The 10,416-nt window shown below is 35.3% G+C and overlaps 1 protein-coding gene across 1 annotated transcript in view; it reads left to right on the plus strand.

The window, feature by feature from the left end:
* dve (SATB1_N and homeodomain domain-containing protein dve) overlaps nucleotides 1–9,760 on the plus strand; it is a 37,941-nt gene extending 28,181 nt beyond the window's left edge. Inside the window, exons 3-5 of the mRNA XM_076405838.1 lie at nucleotides 1,763–2,196; nucleotides 7,585–8,379; nucleotides 8,443–9,760. Of these exons, the coding sequence (XP_076261953.1) occupies nucleotides 1,763–2,196; nucleotides 7,585–8,379; nucleotides 8,443–9,087 (1,874 nt within the window). The 3' untranslated portion in view covers nucleotides 9,088–9,760. The remainder of the gene's footprint in view (nucleotides 1–1,762; nucleotides 2,197–7,584; nucleotides 8,380–8,442) is intronic.
* The last annotated feature ends 656 nt before the right edge of the window (nucleotides 9,761–10,416 follow it).

Raw genomic sequence — 10,416 nt, forward strand, 5'->3', positions numbered from 1 at the left:
TTATTTTTACTAAGTATTTATTAATTTTTAAAGAATACATAAAAGGAAAGAAAGTGACAAAATTACTAAAATAAATATACTAATAATATAGTATTTATGTTTTTTTGTTTAGTCTACATGTTCCTCATAATAAGACACGTTTCTTGACAATTTAGTTAACTGTATTAAACGACTAGAAAAATATTATTTACTTTACGAATCATTAACCATATAAACTAAAACCTTTAATTTTTCGCAGTAAGGATCTTTGCACATTTTCGATAGTGCTCCATTTTCCTTGTAAATCAAGGAAGACGCTCAAATTTCAAAGGCACGTACCAAGTTTTCACATATTTTTTATTTAAAATAATCAGATATTTGTTTATAATATTATTTCTAAGCTGATGTGATGAAAAATCGGAAGCAATTTAGTGCAAATATCATTCAATTTGATTTTTAAGCGCAAACCCTATGATATTGAGGCGCCGCAAGAATATCTTTTTGAACCGTTTGTTTCGTGTGATGGTTAGAACGATATGCTAACACGTGGAAGTCGCAGCTTCGAGTCTCAACGGGGGTTGCAGGTTTTTTTTGTTCTAGTTTGATTGGAATATTTGTTGGATTATCTAGACTAGGTAACGGACCTCGGGTGCTGAAGATTCCTTATTTATAATCATCGTTTCTTTATTGCTACTTTTCCTCATACAGACTGTACTTTTAATTGGAATATTCATTGTAATACTTGATAAAATAACTGCCTAATTTTTTCAGTAAAAATGTAATACTAAAAAGGGAAAAATATAATATTTTTAACAAAAAATTGAACCGACTTCAAAAAATAAATAAGGAACTCACTAAAAATAAAAAAGGTAGGTAGTAAGGTAAATTGTGTGTATATAGTAGAATATAAAATACGTCTAATAGATAGGTTAAATAAGTTTTTTGTTTATTTTTATTTAGTTATTACAACGATTGTTATGTACATATTTTATTTTAAAACGTTTTTTTTTGTGTTTAAAATCTAAGTTTGATTATTTTTTAATTTTTAGTGAGTTTAGTGATTTTAGCTTACCAATATACCTAAAAGCCGATTGAAAATATTTATTAATAACAGCTTTTTATTTTGTTTCCGGAAATAAAATTGCAAAACGAAATATATTGAGATTTTACGGTTATTAATTGATATAATGAGATTAGTTTTAACAAATAGAGCTTTACTCAATACACCTGTCTAAACAGTTGAAGACTCTATATAAACGAACTGATGAATTAATCTATATACAATAACAAACAACAACAACGTACAACGTGGTTTCTCTATTGACTGACACTTCTCTATCTGACAACTACATAACTCTAAAGTCCCTAGAAACTAGTAACATTTCATTATTGTACTTAACACAGATTCCTTCTTTTAAATAAAGAAGAAATATTTACTTTACCAAAAAATAAAAATTATTAATAAAAAATATACATGAATTAATTAGGATTGAGGAAGGGTAAGTCACCTAATAATCTACGCGATTGTAAAATAACAGAAATGGGACAGTAACGCCACTGCTTACGGAAGGTTTCGTAAGCGGAAAAGCGAACGAATGATAAGAAAGAAAGACAGATCAATTGATAGCATCCACAAATGACAGTTAATGGCGTGATCCAATGCGGGGCCGTCTTATTTCCGTTTTACATAAAAGATGACATTTGGAGGGTTGGCATCCTTCAAATTCGTAAGCCCTCTTCATTAAGTCACACTACTGAACGTATTCTTTTTTTTTCTTTGCAGGCAAATCGATACCAGTCCATTGCATCGTTGAGACAATCTCGGTTTTGGACGACAATCGAGTTCAGCACGGTATCTGGAGGCGGCGTCCCCTTATTGAAACGGACACCTACGTCATCATTCCGATCGGGACGCCGTTTCACAACTTAGTTCAAGCCGCTTTATCTCGCCTGGGCTACTCGGCAGAAAGTGCTGCCGCCGCCAAGGGTTCCGTGTTGATTAAAAATTGGAAAGCTTTAAACTTCGATCAAATATCCGATGATCCCCTGGTCACCGTTGGAGATATACTAGGAGAATTATCGACTGTAGCTACCTTAAGGATCCAAGTGTTTCGCGGGAAGCCTGGTTCGCTAACCGATATCAAAGACAAACTACTAAAATACCTTTTACTTCAATCGCACAGCATCCTGATTTCTTCCGGTTGTCCATTAGACGAAGTAAGTATAGCTTGTTAAGTTTTATACACCAAGTGTGTCGGTAATTCCTTTCCGCCAAGGAAAACATGTTATTTCCAACGAATATATACGTATAGTCTATTCAACGCTTTTTTTACATACGTCATCAAGATGTTTAATGTATTGCCTGCCGTAATTTGTAAATTCGTTTTAGAACCAGGCAATATTTTCCTTCTCATTTTATTCTAGTTAAAAAGAGACACAATAATGTCTTAAGGCCAAAGTTGTCCGGTTGTCAGACTTATGCAAAATTTTTGAGAGCAATAGTGATAATAGGTTATAACTCTAACCTATAAACTATTGTGGCTGTATAATTAACTGTAGTTTTTAAATTTACCATAATATTAAAATGAATTATATTTGATAACAGTATTTTTGTTTCATTATTTTATTTAGATTAGAATTTTGATATAGGTCAAAGATAAAATAAACTAAAACTCAAAGTTGAAGTGGCAACATTGCGACGTTTTGACGTCACAAATTTAGATGACGTGTGTACAAAAATCAACAATTTTTCAACAATTCTTTAACTGTTTTTGATTTACCATGTCTTTGAGCGTGTCGTGGACGTTTTTCGATCAATGCACAGTTTAAATTGAACATTTGTTGTGGATATCCATGAGTATTAACTCTTTCTCCAGGTTTCAATAGTTAATTCATACCTTTTATACCTTTGAAACGGCATTCCACTGACGGTTTTTCGATTTTTCTAACTGCACGTCATTTATTTCATGTGGTACCCGTCTTCCCAGGGGTTGTAATCATTCACAAATTGCGACTCGATTCACATCCACCTTTTCCGCCGATTGTTTTTGAGTTTGTGTTATGTTTTTTGGTATCCTCATAAGAAATGAAGCGCTGGTCACACAGGTTGCGAGTCATATGTCGGAACAAGTAGTAATCAAATGGAGCAAGGTGTGGAGAATACGGCGCTTCCCATGTTAATGTTTCGAAGTATGTTTTCACCAGTTTTGCAACATGTTGTCGAGCATTATAATGCTGAAGAATAACATTGTTGGTTCATAATCTAACATAGTTCAAACGCTTCAATTGTAATTGAGGGCGATCCCCGTTAAATTCAGCGCCAAGTTGCTTGGAGTCGTGGATGTTAATGTATATCGCCACGTGGTGTAGTCGCCAGTAAAAATACTATGCAAAAACCAAACACCTTCAAATTTCTCTCGATTTAAAATCATTCAGCACAAAATATCCAAACCTTTGGTTCATTGCCATGCATTTCAGCGATTGTAAATGGTTTCTTGTGTTACTGTCTGCATATCCTTTTTGCATTTTACATTGATCATCAATAAGTAATGTCTTCAAATATTTGTCTTTTGGCTGTCCAGGACGATCTTTGTCTTCGGTGTTAAAGTCATCGCTTTTAAAACGCCAAAATCAGTATTCACATGTTGAAATTCACACAAATCCACGGCATTCGATGACCTTCAGTCGCTTTTTCCTTCAAATCTAAGTAAAACTTCCCGAAAATACGTTTTACTCGGTACAAATTCAGACATTTTTAACACACCGAAAACATTTTTTGTTCACACTTCGACGAAATGACAAACAAAAAGTGACGCTCCAACATGAAGTTGGTTACAAATGTGATTTAACACACAGTATCACCTGCTATAAATCCGTTAAAATTAATTTACAAGCCTACATAAATAAATCTATGAAGCTGTTATTTTTTTGGCGGAAGATATCTTGCGTAGTTTGGAGGTAAATATTAACAAATTAACAAAAACCGGAAAATAATTACCGACACACCTGATAGACACAGGGCATGTATTCCTTCTTAATTAAAAAACACTCTAAAATGCATTGTAATTTCGAAACAGGGATCATACTAGCGATGCCGCGTCGTATGCCACGCAAAAGGCTTTTGATCTTATTAATTCCAAGAAATAATGCTACATAATCTTATTAAAAGCGAGGTTACTGCTATTCTCTGCACCCTTAATACATTCGTTGCCATTTAATTCTTAAGATGTGATTCATAACCGCTTCTCCCTAGGAGACGTAGTGATGCCGGTTCTCACAAGTATTTTGTTTATGCTTTGTAGTCTCCGCTCTAGCTACCTTATTAATACAGCATTTCGAATTATAATAAGAACACGGAAAGATTTCACAGCTATTTTCCACGTCTTGTAAGATGTGATTCCATTATAATCTAACCAAACAAATATTTTACGTATTACGTGTTTCGCTTAATTTTTACAGGTTGTTTCTTCCAGCTGAAAATAATTATTTAGAAAAGACATTGCAAATGTTTTAAATAGAATATTAAACACCCTAACCTAACTGTCGAATTCGATGGTTTTGACATTTCTCCGCATGAAATAACACTTTATTTTCGACATTCTTTACTCTTGTTTTTTCATTTCAAGAAATATGTTGTCGAAGCCCATCAAACACTTTCAGAAACGTATGGAGTTGCTGCTTCATCATATCCCAATTGCCACTTTTGATTTCAACAATTTAACAGTGTCTCAGCTCAAACTTTCAAATAACTTTCATATAGCTTACCAGTTGATGAATCAACTGTTTCCAGATGTTTACAACTCATTAGTAAAGATATAAAACGAGTTTTTTTTAATATTGTAACTGGCATCTATTATGACAACTCCAAACGCAAAAGTCATGGGTTAGTCCAGAAGACTGATCAATAATCAATTATCGGTACAAACAAATTTGTAGATACAAATTTCATGAGTCAAAGCAAATGTATCAAGATCTGATAGCTCAGCTATATCAACAATAACGTACATCTTCCCTTGATTACTCTGCCATGGATGGGGACTTAAAATTAATATATAGAACACTGTAAACCCAAAACATGAATGCCAAGACAGAATGTCCATTTAAGAAAAGTTTCTCTTCATCTGGAGAGACATGAAGCGGATGAATTCGATCAGACTTGGACAAGAAAACAAGCAGTGAATATTCACCTGACTTATGTCCATCCAACCACCATTTGGTCCGGTCTGTGCAACGCGTGTTACTGTATAAACAGTTTAAAACATCTAACGGATGATGACAGATGCGTGTTTTTCTTTCATAGACGAAATAAATTCGTTGAAAAACCTGTAAAAATTAAGTTATACATCTAGCGATTAACAGGTTAATTGAAAAGTCCCCGGCCTGCCACATAGATGGCGCTACTAGAATTAAATCCATATGTTTTTTAGTTAGCCCTAACCCTCAACAGATGCGTGTATAAATTTTACAGCTGTCGGATCATTAATTTGTGAATTATAGCATCTTGAGTGAAGCAACTTTTCTTATTGTAAAAAAATGGATAAAAATAAATTTCGTGTATTGATAAAATATCGCTTTTTGAAGGGAAAAAATACAGTTGAAGCAAAAACTTGGCTTGATGCCGAGTTTCCGGACACTGCCCCAGGCAAATCAACCATCAAGGATTGGTATGCTAAGATTAGATGTGGTAAAATGAGCACCGAAGGCGGCGAACGCAGTGGACGCCCAAAAGAGGTTGTTACCGACGAAAACATTAAAAAAATCCACAAAATAATTTAAATTGAAATTGAATGAAATAACAGACACTCTAAAGATATCAACTGAACGTGTACATCATATTATTGTTTACTTGATTGACGAATATTTGAGTATGAGAAAGCAAAGTGGGTCCGCGCGAGCTCACTTTTGACCAAAAACAACGACGAATTGATCATTCGGAGCAGTGCGTAATAAACCCGAGTTTTTGCGTCGATATGTAACAATGGATGAAATATGGCCCCATTATTTCACTCCGAAGTCCAATAGACAATCATCCGAGTGATCTGCGCACGATGAACCCGCTCCAAAGCGTGGGAAAACGCAACAGTTGCCTGGCAAGGTTATGGGGTCTGTATTTTGAGATGCGCATGGAATAATTTTCATTGACTGCCTTGAAAAAGGAAGGACCATTAACAGCGACTATTACATAGCGTTATTGAACCGTTTGAAGGACGAAATCGCTGAAAAACGCCCGCATTTGAAGAAAAAGAAAGTGCTGCTTCACCAAGACAATTCACCGTGTCACAAGTTACTTAAAACGATGGCAAGAATCCATGAATTGGGCTTTGAATTGCTTCCTCATCTCCGTATCAGGCCCCCAGCGACTATTTCCTGTTCTTTTCAGATCTCAAAAGAATGCTCGCTGGGAAGAAATTTTCATCGAATGAAGAGGTGATCGCTGAAACTGAGGCCTATTTTAAAATAAAGGACAAATCGTACTACAACAATGGTATAGAAAACGTTAGAGGGTCGCTATAATCAGTGTATCGCCCTTGAAGGGAATTATGTTGAATAAAAAATACTAATTTTACCAAAAAATGTGTTTTACTATGGTAGGCCGGGGACTTTTCCATCGACCTGTTAAGTACACCCGCAAAATTTTAATTGGGTAACTGGGAAACAATAATAATCCTCCTGTATAATATCTAGGGTTTAGATTTTAAATGAAATCAAAGGCAAAAAAATACAAAGCCGAGTGTACAAGGGTGTGAGGGTTGAAGTAAATGCTTTTTCGGAATAAGTTAAAAAGCGAGCGCATATAAATCAAAATGTTCACGCATTTTCAGTTGAATGTAAGTGAACCAAAGATAAATCCGCCTGCGTGGAGCTTTCTAATCTCTCTCCCTGAATATGGGGATACAAACATTTGCTAATATACTGTTCGCATATTATTTTCTTTCCTTAACGGCTTTAGATAAGCTGGCTTTTCTGTCTGAATGGAACCAGACTCGGTCTTTCGTTAATCTTATTGGAAATATTTCTCAAACAGGTGCATTATTTTTTTACTAGTTTTTATAACTAATAAAATAATGATATATAACAATTCAGTGAATTGCCAGTTTATCACATGGAAGACAACAGTTCGTCATTTATATCGGAGAATAAAAAATAAACCTTTAAAATCGTCGATAAACAATATCGATTTTGATATCAAGATATCGACGACCACAAAATGTCGATAATACCAAATCACACAGATGATACACGTATCGAAATGTTTCACGCTCCAGCCCTATTTTTCCACGCCAAATTCACTTCATATCCTAATGGGGGAAATACCGAAACAAAAGTTCGATACTCTCTATCGGAAACCCTAGATTTTTAATATCGATAGTTTACTTTGCAACTAAAAGATCGATACTCCGATTTACAACTATCGATACTTTGAAGAAAATATCGATATATAGGGCAGTATATTATTTGGTTACGGTGACACGACTTTTTGTTTTGTTATTTTCAAAACAGTGAATAAAAATAGACCGGAAACTTACTGAGTAATGCGTTATATAGTAGAATAAATTGTATAAGCCGATATGTAACAAGGTACCTATCACCGTTTTATTTTTCCAGATGATTTTATCTCAGTTATGTCGAAATAATCAACAGCCGGCCGGTTACCCGGAAATATCCGAAGAAACCCGACGAAAGTTCGACATGTGGTGGTCCGCTCAAGTAAACTCTCAAATACCAGCGTCCAGGTCGCAGTTTATACCGTCTTACACCAACCAGTACGCGATGTCGACTCAGCCAACGCCACCTTTGGAAAGATCGATGCCCGAAAGCAATCACCCAGCCATACAAACGGTTCACAATCAATTTCCCACACAGAAAACCCGTATGAGGACCAGTTTCGATCCGGAACTAGAGTTACCGAAACTTCAGCGATGGTTCACGGAGAATCAGCACCCTAGCCGACAACAAATTCAGCAATACGTTAAGGAGTTGAACAGTTTGGACTCGAGACGTGGTCGGAAGCCACTCGATATCAACAACGTAGTGTACTGGTTCAAGAACGCCAGAGCTGCGCAGAAACGAGCTGAAATCCGAAACATAAATCCCAATCTGCATCTTCCTGTTAACGGTTTCTCTAACCACAGCCCGACCAACGGTGGTTTCCTATTAGGCGACGGCTATTTAAATTCGGAGTCGCGATTGAAAAACAACTTGCTCCGTAGGGGACCTCAAAATTGCAACACGTCAGATGAGTTCTCTAATATGGGTTCGGATATAGAAGACGAAGAACTTACGGAAACTCATTCGCCCAGCCCATCAGCCCCGCTATCTCTCACCACCACAAGAAAATCCACTTCCAGAGAGGCTAGTCCGAAGACCGTCACTTCCGCATCGCCAGCACCTGACATACAAGTAGGTAAAACTAACCGCGGAAGAATTCCTTTCAGAAAATAATGTTCTTTTATTCTTAAATAGATTGAGAAGTGTAAAGTGGAACCTAAAGACGAGCCCGTGAATTATTCTTCTGGCGACCGCATCAACAATAACAAAGTTATGTTTCACGAAGACGAGGACCGGGAAATAGAAGACGATAACAAGAGCCACTACGACGATGCTACCACGTCACCCAGTAGGTCAATTTCGCACCGGTTGTCCCCAGATTTCAGCGCTCAACTCATTCCACGTTCCCAAGAAAGCCTGGACAGGCTCTCGTCTGGATTTCCCTTGGTCCCAAACACTATGTTTAGCCATAATATAATGTACATGAGCCAATACATTCCCAGTTTATCTCATTCAGTATCTTCGAGCTGTTCCAGCGCACTTAGTATGTCTAGTTTAACTGTTGACGAGAGACGAAAAAGAAACAGGACGTTTATCGATCCAGTAACGGAGGTTCCAAGACTGGAACAATGGTTCGCCCTCAATACTCACCCCTCTCATAATTTAATCATTAAATATACCGAGGAGTTAAACTGTATGGCTTATAGGCAAAAGTTTCCGAGACTTGAACCAAAAAACGTGCAATTCTGGTTTAAAAACCGCCGAGCTAAATGCAAAAGACTGAAAATGTCTTTGTACGATAACCAGTCCGGTCAATATCACCATAGTGAACGTGATTAAATGATACATTCATTTAGATACATTTAAGACAATAATAAACACTTGCTTTAAGGAACGTTAGGTGCCAATCATATTTTTTATTCCTGGAGCATAAAAATGAAGTCCAACTTCTAACTTTATATATTTACGAACAAATATTTTCAAAAAAGTTCAGTATTGATCTTATTTTTTAAGATTAGTGTATTTTTATTTCACTATTTTTTTTTTCGAAAAAAAAATAGGGCACCGAACAAATAATTTCAAAAATATTTTAGGCTAAGCATATACCCACATATTCTACCATATTTCGGATCTATTTCCGTTTTATGCATTCAAGTATTAACGTAGAACTATAGAACATTGGTTGTGTATTGTTGACAACCCAACCAATTTAAACATAACTGTTGCTCAAAATAAAAACTACCCTTCTAGGTAAATAGTATTCAAAAGCTTTGATATAGTCAGTTAGTCAGATGAATGTTGACTTCTTTATACCAAAGATTGTTAATTACAAAAAAAAAACTTATGAATTGTGTCTGTAAGACGGTATATTCAATATACATAAGAAAATGTGTCACTATAACATGTGCTAGATGTAACTGTATTTGTGAATAAAGTGATGTGTGATAAAATATTTTTTGTTATATTGTTTTGTTTTGTGGTTTTAATTATAATTTGAAAAATATACAAACAACTACCGAGTTTTATTTCATTTACTACACCCTTATTTGCAATTAATGTTATTTACTTAAACAAGACAGGAAGACGATTGAAAAAAATAAAACACCAAAGATTACCGGCAATTCCGAATAAAATTACTTTTGTGTGATTATCGAGACCGGCTGATTTAAAATTAAAATTATCTGAATATTGACTTTGGATAAATCCTCTAAAGGACTTATCCTGGGTAAGTGCAGAGCAAGGTTCCCCGAGAATCCACTTACAGTAGTATTACTTAGTTACTGTATTTTCTTCAGTCACCCCACCAATAAAACAATATTAGGTTTACCTCTATGGTATTTGAAAAATCAAATTTTGAAACGCATTAAATGTAATTAGCAGAAAACAAAACCGATTTACAATCGGAGTGTAAGAATAATCAAATAATACGATCGACAAAGCCCTCTAAGAAATCATATCTGCATAAACTAATTTATAAATACCCATTGTTTATATTGTTTTACGAAACACATGAGAGGAGAATTATAAGATGCAATGCTTTATATCTCTTTGATGAAATGAATATTACAAGGATCGTCTTGTACCTTAGAATAAGGATAATGAGAACAATCCTCTTTTCCCAATTAAAAATCCTTCAGTTACAGCTTGATACCTGTTTACGACTTAAAG

Source organism: Rhynchophorus ferrugineus, unplaced genomic scaffold (genome assembly GCF_030347505.1).
Source record: "Rhynchophorus ferrugineus isolate W39M unplaced genomic scaffold, kcgeb_rfMv2 rfM5, whole genome shotgun sequence".
Taxonomy (NCBI): Eukaryota; Metazoa; Arthropoda; class Insecta; order Coleoptera; family Curculionidae; genus Rhynchophorus; species Rhynchophorus ferrugineus.